The 17783-nt window shown below is 37.2% G+C and overlaps 1 protein-coding gene across 1 annotated transcript in view; it reads right to left on the minus strand.

Moving 5' to 3' along the window:
* Positions 1–16794: 16794 nt before the first annotated feature.
* LOC131072755 (pyrroline-5-carboxylate reductase) overlaps positions 16795–17783 on the minus strand; it is a 74767-nt gene continuing 73778 nt past the window's right edge. The window contains exons 6-7 of the mRNA XM_058009023.2: positions 17614–17692; positions 16795–17357 (exon numbers count right to left, since the gene is read on the minus strand). Coding sequence (XP_057865006.1) covers positions 17248–17357; positions 17614–17692 — 189 coding nt within the window. The 3' untranslated portion in view covers positions 16795–17247. The remainder of the gene's footprint in view (positions 17358–17613; positions 17693–17783) is intronic.

A 17783-nucleotide genomic window follows, 5' to 3' on the forward strand; every position in this document is an offset into this window, starting at 1 on the left:
TCCCTGTGCCGGTGCAGGGGCATCATCCTCCACATCCTCAATATGAGGAGCATGCTCTCCTGGATCTGTAAACCGAGGGAATGGATGCTGCTAAAAGTAATCCCTGTACTGGGGCAATACCCCTGCATCTGCTATATCATCCAGGTAATCCCACCTCAGACAGTGTAAACCTGTCAGCTCCTGCATCGCTAAAGCATAAGATAGCCTAGGTGACCATCTTTTTCTCTCCTCATCGGCATATCAAGCATACGTTGTATACTCCTGAGAGATACCCTGAGGCCGACCATACTGCCTCATCACTCATGAAATGACGAATCGCTCCACAACAGTCTGTGACCTCCCAATCAGTGGGCGTGTAACAAAAAGATCTCTCTGAACCGCCCCCCAGTCATCCCATGACTCCAACCCCCTATACAGTCTCCATATGACAGCTATCAGATCATCGAGCTGTCGTCGCCAGAAGTCTATCTTGCCCAGATGGGGTTGCGTAATATATCTGGCATACCTGTAAATAATCAGTTGCCCTGGCTCTCTGCTATCATCAACTATCGGTCGACAAACGGGAAGGTGCTCCCAAGCCTACACCTGTAAAATGTACACCCCTACAGCCATGCTCCGCCCATTTCTGTAGATAATCTCATGCATCTCCCGATACATGTGGGCCAACAAACAAGAGCCCCAGCCAAGTCTCTGAGGGGTCTCTATCAACCTCTCCAGCATACAGCCCCATCCACTCTGAAAACCTTGTTGCCCTCTGTCTGGCATCAAGAAGCAACCAATGAAACCTGCTAGGACACATGCCAGCGGATACTCTCACTGTACCTACCCATCAATATATCCCAACTCATAGAACAAGTCAAGATATCGGGATCCCTGAATACGTTCCTAAGAGCCTATAGTCTAGGTAACAATGCAGTATCATAATCCACCTTATCCCCAGCAAAAGGGATACGAAGGATCCTGTACACATCCTCGGGAGTGATAGTCAACTCCCCAACTGGCAAATGAAAGGTATTATGCTCTGAATGAAACCGCTCTACCAACGTTGTGAGCATCCCATGGTTCACACGGATATCAGGTAACCTCATCAGGTGAGTCAAGCCACGCATATCAACATGAGCCTGCTCAACCTCAGACAAATCACGAACCAAAGCCATAGTGGGAGGATATACACATTTGAAGAGCACAGGAGGTAAGCACACCTGCAAAAAAAAACAACAACGATCATCAGAAAACATTCCAAATGAGCCTACAAGAGAAGTTAAACATCACGCAAATCCAACTAAGTCAAATGCAAAAGCAAAATTTCATGTTTACAATTTCAAAAATGATCACTGTCTTCTGAACGACAAAACACAGTCAAACAGCATCTCATATGAGTCAAGAATGACTCTCATATGAGTAAATAGCCTCGAACGACAAAATTTTACACATCGCACGACAAAATGGTCTTTTAACAGACCTGTCGTACGACACAAGGGTGAATCCCGTACGACAAATCTAATAGCTTTAAACGATAAAAGACAATTTGCCAGTTTCTCATACGAGATTAAACAATAAAAGACAATTTGTCAGTTTCTCGTACGAGACAGGTTCCTGTCTCGCACGATAAACCGCGACACCCAACCCAAAACCCGTGAAAAATAAACAAAAAAAATCAAAATTGGAAACATAAAGAGGCTAAAGATCGATCACTTACCCCTGGCTCATAGTTTTGAGGTCGATTGTGATGTCTCTAGCGCTCAAATCGATGCTGACAAGTAGGGACCACCATTTTTCTTCACATAAGGCTTTTTGAATTTTCAAACTTGGAGGGTTAAAATGATTTGAAAATGACACTTTCGTCCTATATATAGCCTAAAACCTAATTTTTCAACTTGCTCTGATGGTCATGAAAATTGTACCCTTAGCTAATGTGCCTGCTCTGATTCCATTTTCGGGATCAAAATCGAAATTCGAGATCATCTTGCTAGTCAATTTCACAATTTCGACCACTTAGCGCTTTTTTCATCAAATGCTCATTCTTTCTTCAAATTGCGCTCAATTTCAACGCTAAATCTTATTTCAATTTCATTCTACACATCAACATTACAATCAACTCTACGCTCAATTTCTTATCAATCATCGCCAGAATTTTCAGAAGAAAAAAAATCCTCAGAATCAATTTGTGCTCAAATAAGTTATTTTTGCCACACAATTGCCTATAATCAATCCCTCGCTATCTTTCGATTTCGCTCCTGAGGGGACATACTCACGACCTTATGACTTCACATCTCACAAGTCGAGAATTTTTTTAAATCTTCATCAAAAGTCGAGCAAAATCTTTCCAATTAAAGAAAAAAATCCTTATTGCTAAGGGGCATCTCAACTTCATCGCTTCACATCAAGTTGAGATCTCTTGATCATCTGAATCAAATCAATCGCTAGGGGCATATCAGTTTCATCGCTTCAAAACAAGCTGATATTTGTCTTTTATCTGAATTAATCTCTTAACGTTAATCAGTTTCATCACTTCAAATCAAACTGATTATTCGTTTAAACTCAATCAAAAGTTTAAAGAGTTTCTTTGATCACACTAAATCTAAGCAGGTGTTCAGTATTCGTTTCTTGATCAAGCTGAACGGTTTATTCTTCGCTCATCGTGTCTTGATCAATCAAGTTCAAGATCGATTTTTTTTATCATCACTCACTATATCTAAGATCAATCAAGTTCTAAATCAGTAAGATCTGCTTCTTGATCAATCAAGTTCAAGTTCGATATCTTTGTTTTCTATTGTTCCTCAGTTCAATCAAGTTCGGGATCAGTATCACTTTAATCAGACTTCATTCAGCTTTGTCGCTTCGAATCAAGCTAAACACCTTGCTTTTCATCTAGTTCGTGATCAATCAAGTTCAGAACTGGCATCTCCTAGACATCACACATTCTTTGAATCAAAGTGTTGCTCGCACATTAATTCGAAGAGGGGCAAATCTAATACCCTAAAATTGGTCATCTAAACCATGGGCCCCTAATCTCGACAACATCACCAAGGTCCTAACCAAAGGCAATTAAATTAATCTTGAACACATTATTAATTCTTTAATTATCAAAAATCACATGGCAAATCAACTACTCAATATTAATTAAATATTTATTTAATTAATCAAATCATTTCCAAGAATATCATTTTGATCAATTATCCCATTTTAATTTATTAAATATCCTTGCATATTTAATTAATTAATAAATTTGCCATTCAATCGTGCAAAAAGGATTAATTTATTACAAAGAGTTGAATTGAAAATAAAACAAAAAGAATTGAATTGAGAGAGAAATCAAACTTGAGATATTATTTCTTTTTCTAAATTTAGAACTTGAAATCAGAAAAGCAATTTAATTGAATTATTGAAATATTCTCTAAAATTGGAACTTAAAGCTTTTCAAAAACAGAAAAAGAAGTTCAATTGCATTGAAAAGACCTTTTTCTTGAATAAATTAAAGAATTATCTATTTTTATCAGATATGCATGGAATTAATTTATTATTATTTTCCAATGCAACTTGGACTTCTAATTTGAATGCATTTCAATTAAACTATAATCGGAATCTATCTCAAGGTTAACTGAACATGATTTCTTAATTATTTCAATTAATCCTAAATTGAGCTTTTTTCTTGTGATTCTCTATAAATTCAGTCTTCAGCTCTCATTCCAATTCACCCCAGAGATTTTTGAGAACACACTTGGAGATTATTATTACACTAATTTTGCTCTAGAGTCATTGAAAATTATTGTGCTTTTTTAGATTATTTGCATCCATTTTACATTCATTATTGCTTGCATCCATTGTTTGCTTGAATTGATTATTATTCCTTGAATTATTCATCCATCTTGCATCCATATAGCTTAATATCATATAGATTAAATCTTTCGTCTTGGTGTAGTCTAGTCACTGGTATTGCTTATAACAATCTGAGAGCAATCTTATACTCGCATCTTTTAGAAGGCAATTAGTCACTTTGCTATGGTTTATTTCTTATTGATTATTGATTATTGATTACTAACCATGCATATAATGACTTAATTGAAGCGTTGTGCTTGCAGTTACAGGTTCACTTTTTCACACACACAAAACAACCTAGTATCTTCTCTCTTCCCAACTCTCCCAGCAGCTTTTCTATTGTTTTCTATAGTTATGGTAGCTTTCATAACTGCTTGAAGAGTTGTAGGATTTTTTGTTTTGAGTTCATAATTTGTCTTGCTGTCAAATGCGTTTATGTAGTACAAGATGCTTACTTCTGGGACTGGTTTTATCCTATTAGGAATTTTATTTATAACTCTGTTGAATCTCTTATTGAAATCAACCACTGTCTCATTAGGTTCTTTCTTGATACTTATGATTTCATGTAGTGCAAACTCAGGGCTATTTTGATCTCCATATTGTTCGAGAAAAAGTCTTTTAAACTTTGCAAGGCTACTTATTGAAAAATCAAGTAGTGCTCTAAACCAATCTTGTGCATCCTCTATCAAAGACTGCATGAATAACTTCATTTTAACATCCTCGTATGGGAGGCAGAAATCTTCCATGACTGTATCAAAAGCTTTGCAATGTGCTTTTCCTAAAATAGCATTACTCCTAGTGAATTTTGGTATTGCAATTCTAATTTCATTTGGAATGGGATGAGGATACACCATCATTCCTGAAAATCAAACTATCTGATGTGTTCTGTATTCATCAATCCATATCCTTCCTAGAAGAAATTCCCATGGTTCTGACCCACATTATTATTACAAGGGGGAAATTGGTTTTGAGGTTGGAAATGGTTTTGATATGCAAAGTTGTTAAAATGAGTGCTGATATTCAGGAGGTATATTGGTGTATGTAAAATTGTTGAAATGATTGTGCTGGTGTTCAGGAGGTATATTGGTGTATGTAAAGTTGTTGCATCTATGATCATATAAGGGGTTTTCAAATGTTTTATAGGTATTGTTCTTCACGTTGATTTCATCTTTATTGCTTCCCCCCTTGTTTGATCCTTGGGTTGCATGTTCACACCTCGCCTTGTACTTATTCAGGTCATGATCAATGTCATCTTCATTGACATTAATGCCCAACTTAGCACATAATTCTACACACTCTCGTATCCGTCCAGTATCTTTCATTTCGGTAGATACTTCTAACATTTGTTTCAAAATATACCATACGGTCTGGTGCATCCATCTTGCTTGAACCTGAGGAACTTGATGTACCTGTCCTTGAATTCAGGCAGTGATTTTCAAAACCAGAAGGGAATTTTCCTTTTCATGCTTTATCTGCAGCCACCAAGTCCTCATTTCTTGGTTATGTAGGAACTGTGTTGTTCTATTTATTCAAAGCTGGATGTGAATGATTTTCAGAGTAATACTAATTATACTTTTCATTCATGAAGTCATTCATGTGTTCCATTGGATTGTCTATTAATTCTTTCTATGGATTCTTCTTATTTCTTTTTTGATCAAAGTTTAATTGTACTATTGGATGGCCTTGTGTTATTGACCTCCTTTCGTGCATAAAATTTCTTATTTCAGTGTCTTTCTTAAATGAATGCTTCCCCAGCAGAGTCGCCAATCTGTTGGATCTCAAATTAACAGATTGGATAGGTTCTAAGGAAATACCAACTCTTATGATCAAACCCTCCAATTGACTTGGCCAACTTATAGAGCAAACCTATTTGGTTACTAACTCTCTCACTTTATGCTCTGCAAGACCTAGGCAGGTATACCTATTCACTAGTAGCTTTTGGTGACTAATGCTCTTAATAGGAGATTGAGTATCTTAATCTAAATCGTTCCTACCTTAGAATGGCATAGGTTCCTAGGATAGGTGGCTTTTAGATGAGTTCAATATTGTTGTTGCGAAAGCTATTCGATCTTTGTGCTTGAAATTTATATGTATACACTATCGCTAATTGATTCTATATATCCTACTCAACTACTCCTATTGCTTTAAAGTAAAGGTGATTGATATGGTAAAAGTTGTGATTTGTGAATGACCAGTTTCTTCCTTGTTATTTGGGCTACAGAGCCTTATATTTCCCTAGGACTTAATCTATGATTCTGTGAGACAGTTTTTAAACCTACCCCTTTGGTAAATCTATCAATTACTATTTCTTATTATATCTGCTAAATGTTCAAATCATAAACCGCTTGAATGAATTTAACCTTAACCTTAAAGGACCATCCAAGAAAGAACTACAAGGAACAATTACAATTCACAAGTAGATCCTTTTAATCCAAGTTTATAATATAGAAACATAAACTTCACTGTAAGAATACGAATAACCTTATCTCCTTTAGATAATATCACAAACAACTGCCTACAAAAAATGAGATAATCCACAGCACATATGCAAAGAGAAGCGATTGATTCTATTAAAGCTTCAAAATGGTACAATAGTATACCAGAGGCTATAGTATTTGTCCAGTATCTTCTATTCTAATTCCCTTCATTTTACAAAACGTGCTCATATAAATAAGTGAGCAACACCTATTCTGTGAAAAGATGTGTCCCTTCATCATTAACAACCTAATTACAATTGCTTAACAAAGTGAAAGATAAAGAGATTAAGCATGCCAAGATAATTAATATAAATGTCACTCTTATGGCATCTAACGGTCTCACTCTTTTTTGTCATATCTGTCTCCAATGAAAAGAGATCAAACACCGCCTGGTTGACATGTAGAGCTATATCTTCATTCTGGTTAAATTTAGCCACTGCTTTCTCCTTAATCTGTGCAAATTTATTTTGCCATTTCTCTAATGGAGTCAGTTCACCATCCTTGTAGATAACCGGTATCGTTGCAACACAATCTTCATCCAATATTTGGAAATTTTTATTCAATGTGTCTATGTATTTGTCATGCTCCATCAAGTATTGGTCCCCTTGAGCTCTTTCTTCTGCAGTCATGGCCCCATTGTCCTTCAATACATCTTGCAATCTCTTCTTTAATCTTTCATGCTCTTTTAGAGCTTTTACAGTTCTTGTGTATTCTTTCCAATATTCATTAGCATGTGGCAACATAGCTTTGAGCCTGTGCTCAATGACATCATTTGCCAACTTGTTCATCTTCTGTTGGGCATTGGTTAACTGCTCGGCTAACTTTTCAGCATTTATCCTCTAGTGGGTAGCATCTAAGACCCTTAGGTTAGGTTGATAACCCATAACTGGTTCATGTTCCCCCATCATAGGAGTATTTTGTGACAACTGTCTTTGTAGCCTCTAGATTTCTTCAGCAGCCTTCTCATACAAGCCTCTGTAAATGTTGTTCTCTTTGACCAAAAACTATGTTAGTTCCTTGTTCAATTTTGCTACATCCATGTTCAACTTGGCTGTGATTCTGGAATCAGTTTTCCCAACCTGCTCGATCATCAAGTGGCCAAAAACCTTATCTGTATCAACCAGTATGGGTCTCTTTTCCTTCGGATACAAGGCCCATATTATGAGAGCCTTTTGATCTGGATCATATCCTGAGCCCATAAAGATCTTGTCTATCTCCTCTGGTATGACCTACTTGTTGGGATCTTGCTTCTTGAGGAGACCGCCAAACAACAATGCAGACCTCATGTCCCATCCTGAGTAGATCAGCACACCAACATCCTTGAGTATCCTCCTTCCTTTCTTAGGTGTCACTTCTTTCTTAGCAAGGTCCACCTCCTCTTGTAACCTTTGGGCTTGTTCATCCTCTATTTTATCTTTCATAACAGTCCTAACCTGTATTCCTTTATGTTAGTACAGAAATGTATCAAATTCTTTGGAGGAAATGAAATCATCATCAACAATGAAACCTTCATATTCAAACATCCTTATATCTCCAACATCTTGGACATTGTACTTTCCCATCATCATATCCATCTGTACACCACCCTCAACTCTGGGAGGATACTCTTCTCTAGGGGAGTCAATTGGAAAAACATTAGAAACAGATTGAGGAGACAATTGGGTCAAGGGCTCTATATCCCTGAGAGTTTTTATGTGCTTCCCATAGACATAAGAAGGTACTCCCTCAAGCAATTCTAGCTCATACTCCATAAGTTTATTTGCTTGATCTAAGGGATCTTTGGTGTTTTGAAGCATGTCCTCGTTTATTCTCCCTCGGAAGAGCTTCCATTTGTAGGCTTGGAACACTCGCTCATACTTAGCCCTTTTTTCATTAGCTTCTTCCCTTCTTATATTTCTGGTGAAATCATCAGGCATGAGTGACACATGCTCTCCAGCCTTGAGTTTCTGGGATGACCTCGTTGCCCCTATGTATCCTTATGGAACTAAGTTTGGCCCAGGGTCTCCTTCTACCATCTTGTAGTAATCCAATTTATTATGTAGCAAACCGTAACTCTTTGAACTTTTGGCAATAAAGTCTGGAAAGACAAGTAATCCAGGCACGATGGATTGTTTTCCATGATCCGTTAAGTGTTGGGCGCTTACTTTTGACAACTGCCTGACAATCTCTAGGCATGCCACTCTGTTAGGCAGAGTGATAGGTAATACATATGGTTTTCCCTCAAATCCATACACTCTTATCTGAGTGCAATCCGAAAATCAATAAAACTCTCCCAAGTTGTGCTCAATTGCAGTATCTTCGCCATAATCCTTTGGCCTCAAGAATCTTTGAATTTCAGGAGATAAAGCATGATCACATGGGTATCCCAATAATCTCTATAATGTCTTAACAAAATATTCCTCGAAGTGCCAGTACTGGTTGTTGTTGTATCTTTGGTCCCATGAAGATACCCATAGTTGCATAGGCTTCCTTACCCCAGCTTTATCATATGCCCTAATGCACAACTCGTCTGGCCATAGCCCTTTGTCTTTCCTGACATACAATAGCATATGCAAAGGAACAGAGTAATACTTAAAATGCACATTAATCACATATCCTTTCAATTTCTCTAGTCCATGATTCATGGCATCAACAAGATACGTAGAAAAATCAAATAACCGGGGATCTTTAGATTCCAAATTTGCATAGATGACCATAGCCACGATATCCATCAAGGGATGAGCCTCTATTCCCAAAACCTGAGCAGCGTAGTACTATGTATACTTGAAGTATGGATGAAACAAATTGACATCATATGGAGCTTTGTTATCTTTATCAAATGGCACTATCGATCATGTAACTCTGGGTCTATGGATAGGGAGTCTCCACTTCTTATAGACTTCCTCTAGGTTGAAGTACTCGTGTCAATTTCTTAGTATCAATTTGCTCTTTGAATCCCCAATCTAAATCAAACATAGTGTCGATAATTTCCTTGGTAATTGATAGTACTGATCTGCCCATATAATCATATATGGTCTTGGTCTTGGGTTCATAGTTGTTGGCTAGGGATTTCATGAGTTCAACATTCACAAAGACATTAGCCACTGCCAATTTCCCCAAATTCAACCTCCACAAGTTATTCACAGGCTCGGGTGCACTCCTTCGTATATACCCAAAAATAAACAATTCATGACCCCTTATCTATGTCCATGTATCTCCTAGGCCTTCAAATCTATCCTCTAGACCATCCTCATCCATTTCAACTTTCTTAGACCTAAGGCTTGATGCAAGACATTGGTCAATTAGGTCCTGGGCCAAAGAGCGCCCTTCCTTTTTCTACCTCTTAGGTTTGTCTTCCGGGGTCTAGGTCTCTTTAACTTTCCTAGCCCTATTCTTTTTAGAAGATGACCCCTCCATTATCACTACAGAGCTCTGAGAGTGAAAGACTTACTTGAATTCGAGGTAGACCACTCATGAATTTGATCTCGAATTGTTTCGGCTCTCTGAAACTCATTGTGAATTCTTCAAGTGTTGCTCAGAAGTGTTTCCTCTTTTGCCAATTTATCGAGCATTCATCGCGATTTTATCGGTTACCATTACCAGTTGCACAACGGTCACAAACGCATTTATTTGAATTCATGATGAAGTGACTTTATTAAGACTTGTATTGATCCTCACGGCAGAAAGTAATCATTCGTCTAGCAACACTTCATATTGGCCATCGATGCTCATCAGTTTTATGGTCGTACCCTTTTTTCGATGGAATCATGTACTTCGGTAGCTTAACTTTATCTTCCCTCGAAATGTCATGCTTCATCAATGTCTCCTTAGTTTCGATAAAACTACCATCATCGTCAAGGAGATTTGTGACTTCATCGACCTCTTCACTTTCATTGAAACGCTTTACCTCACATTTTACATCTGCACTGGCGTTGATGAAATCTCCCCTTTCGATAAAACAAAAATACTCTCCTTCGACTCTTTAGGTTTGGCTGATAACAAGTCATCGATGGTAATCTCTCATGTTTCATCGATTCCTTATTCTTCTGTGAGAAAGCTATCTTCGGTCAACATCTTTTGTGTTTCTTCAATACGCTCTTTTCCTTGAAAAATCTTATCGATGAGATCTTCCTACGGTTTCCTCGATATACCATCTGTCGATGAAAATAATATTCTCGATGACCCACTTTTGGAACTGATCGAGGCCCAAGTTTGTTCGGTAAGTCACATGTCGATGAAACACTGATGGGTTTCTTCAATACAATAGATGTACCATATCGGTCAAACTAGATATTTCAGTAAAGGATTAGTATGTATACCTGATGGCTTTGGCTTGAGCGATAATTTTTTGGATTCTGATGTCGATGAAGCCAAGAGTTCTATCAAAATTCTTAAGGGCATGGTTGATTTCATTTTTTTTACGAAAACTTTTGTAGCTTGAATTCAAACCACGGAATTCTATTGATTTAAAATCAATGCTCAGCATGATAGATATTTTCGTTGTGACATAGCGACAAATGGTGGGGCCTGCTGGAAAGGAGCGGCCAAGGCGTGTTAAAGATCCGGTAAGATAAGAAAAGATCGACGATGGTCGCTATACCACAAAGGGAAGATGCTCGATTGATAACCTTTCAGGATCAGCGACAAAGGGCAGATAAGTGACCAACCGATGGGCCCACTGTGGAAGTTGATGTTGTTAACGAGTGTGTTAGTTTTGCATGATCCGATGGTGGTCATTGTACCGCAGTGGAAATACATCCGAACTTTAATCATTGCAAGTTAGCGACTAAAGGAGAAATGTTCAGAGGGAGCCCTTTTGGGCCGTTGGAGCCAAATTTTTGAAATATCAAAAGGTTTAATTGCAAAAGTGTGCAGCTTTATGAATTGGTAATCAATGCTCAGTTATTGTTAAGGCTCATTGATAAGACAGTATTCAAAATTTAACATAGCGAAAGGGCATTCGAAGAGATTTTGCAGACAATAGATGTGTTGTCTGAATTCTCCCAAGCTACAAGTAAGTTTTTCTATGATCTACTTTGTACCTCTTTCTCTTGTGGTGCTCAAAATTCATAAGGAATTATCAGAAATAGTGATTGAGGTAGGGATAGTTTTTAAGATGGCACCACAAAAGGAACCCAGAGGAAAGGTGGATTACCAAGAACGAGCTATCTGGGATGATTTCTTGGAGCAATTGGCTCAATCCACCAATAGTGTGGCCAGAATGAAAGAACTTGTGCCTAAAGCTCCTCATCTGAAAATTGGTGATGGTTTGTATGATAAGGGATATTGGCTGAGATATGCCCAGATAGGAATGGCAGGTTTAGGTTTATTCAGAGTAGGATTTGGTCAGTGAAACTCACTTGCTCCTATTAACAGTATATGGGAATTAGATGTTGGAAAGCTTGTAGTGCCTAGAGTATTCATAGATGTCGATCTGTTAACCCAAATTGCAGAAAATTGTGACCCCATTACTAAGATTGTGAGAAATATAAATGGAGGAGTTTTAATTCAAATCAAGGATGATGAATTCAGAAGAGCTTTCCGACTTAGTTAGGTCTCAAATTACTTGGAGCCTATTGATTTCAACATGCTTAAAGAAGTCTATGATTCACAGAAAGATCACCTTAGGAATGGGCCATTGAAAGAATTCTTTGCAAAAATAGGAGGCTTGACATTAGTAGGCCCAAGTACAATGGAGTTTTTCCCTTTGAATTTCTTTACTTTGAGGGCTAAGGGAATATATTAGTCTTTATGTTAGATTCTTGGGGAAGATGCAGAAAGCACCATGCCAACCCACTACATGCTTATGATGGCACAAACTCTGAATCCATCTCTAGCGGTGACTTATGATTTTGCACCCTACTTTACTGATGCCATTCATGAAGGCCTAATTGGAATAAAAAATGCTAAAGTAGATAGACCTTTTGGATGGTATTCCCTCCTTATGCATATGTTCTTGTTTAAAGGTACTGAATACTTTGCAAATGAGATGGACATGTTAAGGGAAAAAGATGGAGAAGAAATGCATGTTCAATTATGGAGTACAGTTTTGTCTTGGGACAAGGAGGATGCAAGTTATCTAAAATTTAATAGATACTTTGCATCCAGGCTCAGAATCCTTTTATGCTAGGAAAACCCTAGGATTCCTAAGGCCCTCTTAGAATTCATTAGACCCAAAGAGTTTGTTGAAAGTATTAAAATTGTGCAAAAATGGGGTGACATAATCTTGTACCCAGTCTCTACTGTTTTTAGAGTATATGGTTTTAGAGGAACTCCAAATTTGCTCCCCTACCAAGTTCCTTTGAAGTTAGGCATTGCTGAAATCTTGAGGCAGATTGGGGGCCTACAAGAATCAGAGTTAACAAACAAAGGAAGGGGGACCATTTTCCCAACAATCAATGTAGCACATCAATTTGTGATCACCAAGGGTGGTTGGGTACATTTTGAGAATTTTCTTCAGCCATACAGGTTACCCACTGCAGTTGCTAGGTTTGTTGATCCAAAGGACTTCATCAACAGTATGTTTAAGAAGAAAGTCAGGTGTGGGGGTAGAGCTCATCAGTTTCATTTTCCTAAAGAACTAATAAGGAATGAATTTAATCTGGATGAACAAGAAGTAAGGAAGGAGAAATGGATTGCATTCAAGAAAACTCTAGATTTTATTCAACAATTTGATAGAAATTATGATCCCTTGGCTAGTTTTAATCCTTTGAAGAAAAGATTAAGTTTTTGGTGGTCTACTTTGAGGATCTAATGCAAACTTTAAAAGAGAAAAAGGAGGTTGTAATAGGAGTTGATCCTGAGAAAGCTAAACTTGTTTTAGCTAACCCTGCTTACGCCAAGGTGGTTCCCCCGAGTGAGTATGTGACGTACAAAAGATCAAGGTATAACATAGTAATGCCCAAAAGGGATGATCCCTCCACTTCAAAGGGACAAAGGTCAATAGAAGATGTCTCTAAATTGCAAGCTTCCCCAAAGAGGCAAAGGTTAGGGAAAGAAGTGCAGTCAAATGAGCCATTGTATTCTCCTTCTCGATCCCCAATACACATAGGAGATGAGCATGCAATACCTGAGCAGTTGTTGCAATTAGGGAGTCTTGGAGAAATTGCAGGCACCTATGGAGAGTTGCAAGAGGGAATGCCGGAAGAGCCAGCAAGTGCCAAGATGGACTTGACTATTGAAGAGTTTGCAGGCAAAGAACTGGACCCTGTCATTAAGCACTTGAGCATTTTTACAATTTGTTTGGAGGAAGCATATAGGGCAATTCAAGGAGAGGTGTGAGAAAGGGAAGATCGAACATCCCCACAAAGATGCATATGTTATTGAGGCAGAAGTAAAGCGGGGGATGTTAGTAGAATTTGAGGCAATTACCCTTGAGCAGGGGAGGAAAATGATTGCAAAAGCTGGAGTTTTGATTCTCCCTGAGTGGGATATAGCTGATGCATTGATTCTTGATGCAATTAGAAAAGAGACTAAGCCTATAGCGGGGGTAACTTACAACAATGACCATGCGGCCTTAGTTATGTGGTCCTTAAGAAGAGAAGAAAGCAAGAAGAGGAAAGACTCCTCAGAATCCAGTTATTCAGGAGGTATGATTGTTAAAAGAGTGAAGGACACAGGGGTGGTTGAGGCAGCCAGTACAACTATAGAATCTGCAAAGTTCAATATGGTTGTGGCTGAGAAAAAAGCCAAGGAGAAAGCTAATCTTCGAGTGAAGTTAGAAGTAAGCCTACAACGAAGCTAAACTTGAGATAGCTCGTAAGGACAGCACGATTGCTAGGCTGAAGAGCCAGATGGTAGGACAACAACAAAAGGGTGAATCTTCCAATTTGATGATTGCCTCTTCTCCATCCAGACATCCTTCTACTAGCCCAATTATTGAATTCCCTCCTTCTCCTAAGACTCCTGGTTTTCAATCTGCTGAAAGTATCCAAGATGAGATGGAAAGATTGAAGCAAGCTTAGACGATTTTTGCAAATAAATATGAAGAGAAGATCAGGGGCACAATTTTGAAATTTGTTCATATAGTTGGGGCTTCAATTGTGTATATCTATATGAACAAAATTGTGAACCTTTTGAATTCTTTGAAAGAGGATAAAGCTATTTTGGAGCCAATTTTGGATAAATGGATGGCTAAGGAGGATGATTTAGAACTTATATACTTATCCCAAGAGGAGGCAAATGTTGATGCCACTATTAAGGCCACTTATGAGCTGGTAAAAGATATGTCCAGGTTAGTAGAGGGCAAGGTCCATATGGAAAGAAAGGCAAACTTATATAGAAAAGAATATGCAGACCAAAAGCTTGAACTGTTCTCTAGAGGTTTTGTTAATAATGATAAATTGAAAGATAAAGAGGAATGGCTTGGTGAGTTAGGCCATAAATTGTCACTGCGGATAAACAACATCATAAATGGAGATGATACTTCCTTGTTTATTCAAACTATTGAGGAGATTGAAAAAATAAAGTCACATTATGGTTTTTTGGAAAAGTAAGTTAAGCAGCTAAAGAAGATGTTGAAAGATTTAGACAAGTTGAAAAAGAAAATTGTTAGCTTTTCCTGGCCTAGTGATGACACTTTTAAAGAATGGGAAGATAAGTACGTGATGAAAGGAACAAAGGCACAAATAGAATCAACTGACATTCCAATAGTTGGTGATCCTGAGGCAACTGGAAGCGGTTAGCTGTTCTAAAAGGCATTTTCGGGGATTATTAGTTTTGAAGAATCAAAGACACGAGGCATCCAATTTGCAATGCATTGAGAAAGTCAGTTGACTTGTTTCCAGCTGCCACCTTGTCTGTTAGGCTCTTTCTTCATTTGTGAGCAACGTAAGTTTCGAGGGGAATTACGGTTAGGATTAGAATATTTGTTTTCTAGGGAAGTTTGAAGCTTGTCGCAACCATATCTCTATTAATGTATACCAGGACTACTTAGAAAGGGATCACAACAATTTTGTAGCTAAACTCTGACAAAATTAATACAGATCATTTTCTTAAACAATTTTGATTCAGATATTGGCAGACTTGGAATCTTTTGATGGAAAAATAAATATACAGTCCAGAGGATTTGAACTCAAACTTGTATTGTCTCTATGTCATTGTACTGGTGTTCATTTCATTTAAGTAATCAAAGATTGTTTATCTGAATGATTTGTTAAGCATTTAATGAAGTTGTTTTAAGTCTTTTTCTCAAGGAAGAAATATAAACGTACTTTGAGCAAAGTCATTGATATCAATATTTTGGTGTGGATCTGATAATGAAGTCTGGTGTAGATTAGGACTATGTATATGTCAAGTATATACAAAGTTGACAGATCACGAACTTGTGACTTGTGTATGAGTTTGTTTTGTCAGGATGCAATCTGTTGTAGATGACTCTATTGCCCGGATAAGGCACTGGTTTACCTTTTGGTTTTTGTTGTATTTTGTGGTCCTATTCAAAAGTCAAATCGACTTTCCATTTTATGTTTAGTCGCACCAATCCTTAAAGAAAGTTTACAAGAAATTACACTGGTTTTCTATAAACCTTTTGCTATTTTTATAAGAAAGTAGTCATAAAAGGGTCCACCCGCCCAAGCTTTTTAAAAGGTTTAAAGTGTAGGAGGTTTCCTCAATTGGAACCTCATCTTGTTGTCTTTATTTCAAACTTTTGTTGCTCTCTTCCATTTCAGCACAGAGGCAGTAACTTTCACTTTTAAAAGAGAGGGAACAGAAGTATTCAAAATGGAGAACAACACCTCAATCACAATGAAATTCTTGGATCACTTCAAAATGGCTTCCACTTTTACTAAAATCCTAACAGTAGCTGAATTGTTGTTTGTTAATTTTTTATCTCAATTACTTCATAGATTTAACTAATATTTGATCTCAAACATAGACATCTATTTGGTGTAATTGGTGGCTGTTCTCTTAAAAAGTCAATTGAATATTTGTCTATGTAATCAGCAATATGATTATAAACAATAAAAAATATTTTGTACAATTCATTGATTAAACTCTATTTTATTTGCTCTCTATATCTTAATGGAAATGCACTTAAGATTTTTAAGAAAAGTCTTGTCTCTTTTTCTACAAATTTTTATGTTTTTTTTAAATCCGATTTTTTTCGATTTTTTTTTTAAAAACTTCCCAAACGATTTTTTTGCTGCTATGCTCTTGATTATTTCACGAGTTTCTGTTATCCATTAGTTTGATGGTTATCTCCAGGTATCTCAGGTTGGTAAAGTTCGTATTTTTCAGATTCTATTCCATAAAAGAGAGGATCCCAATAGATTCCCTCACTGATTCAATAAAAAAAATGGAAACCTTTAATCCACATTGGCATTTACCAAATTTTGGTTGAATAAAAAATACTTCGAAGACTTGGATCAGCTTGCCATTCTACCTCTTACATGATATCATTTAAAGAGTGAACACAAACCATGTACCTATCATTGATCCATAATACATATATTCAAGAACAGGCATTTATAACGTGGAACTATAACATTGGAAGAAAAGGAATTAAACATATGACCGATAATGTTAATCTATGGTAATATCAAAGCATTAGAATAAGGAGACAGTGAATTATCATACATCAATTACATGCATGACACTATTCTTCTGAGAATACATGTGCATCTAGGCTTACTTCGCTGACGCCTTGTGTGATTTTCTGTCACTTTTTCAAAAATATCCGTGTTAGGTAATTCTTTGTGAATTTTATAAAGTAAACTTCTAATTTCACCACAGTATAGGCAATGTTCAGATAAATTATAGAAAGAGAACTAGAAATATTTTATTTGCAGCTAGTCTTCAATAAATAAGAACTAGTCGAAGCTCCATAGAAAATATAGAATAAACCAAGTTCCTGTTGTCGGGGATTTGGATTCATCTCTTCTGCTTTTGGATAGGAAGCAAAATTATCTGCACCCAGTGAAGCTATTTTGTATTTACAACTTGGTTTCATTCAAAACAACAGTTGGCATGGCTATGTTTTTGAAAGCTCCTCACTTCTTTTAGCTGCAGCTATTACAGCACTCATAAGAGTAGCACGAAGTCCACCTTTTTCTAGTTCGTAAATTCCAGCTATGGTTGTCCCTGGAGACAATCTATATGGTCAGAAAGAATATGATACAATCTGCATATGCACATGATGCAGCATAAATATCTACCTTCGCAAAATAATTTCACGATCCCAAATGAGAAATAAATATTGCTCTTATGCAGGGTTCCAAATGCGATATTTTTGCAAGCATCAAAGGTCAAAAGAAAAACAATAGAAACCATCATTTTGTAAAGTGAGGAGACAGTGAAGGTCCGAAGGACTATCATGGTCATAGAAACAAATAGATACCAGCTGGTGACGCCACTTCATCCTTGAGTTGGCCAGGATTTTTCTTTGTGTCTCTTACCATCTTAGCAGCTCCCAAAACCTGAAGACGTGTCAAGAAATATAGCATAAAATAAGAAGGATTTTTAGAGCATGCAAAAGCACATAGATCAGTATCAACTAGATACACGTTA

Source organism: Cryptomeria japonica, chromosome 9 (genome assembly GCF_030272615.1).
Source record: "Cryptomeria japonica chromosome 9, Sugi_1.0, whole genome shotgun sequence".
Lineage (NCBI taxonomy): Eukaryota > Viridiplantae > Streptophyta > Pinopsida > Cupressales > Cupressaceae > Cryptomeria > Cryptomeria japonica.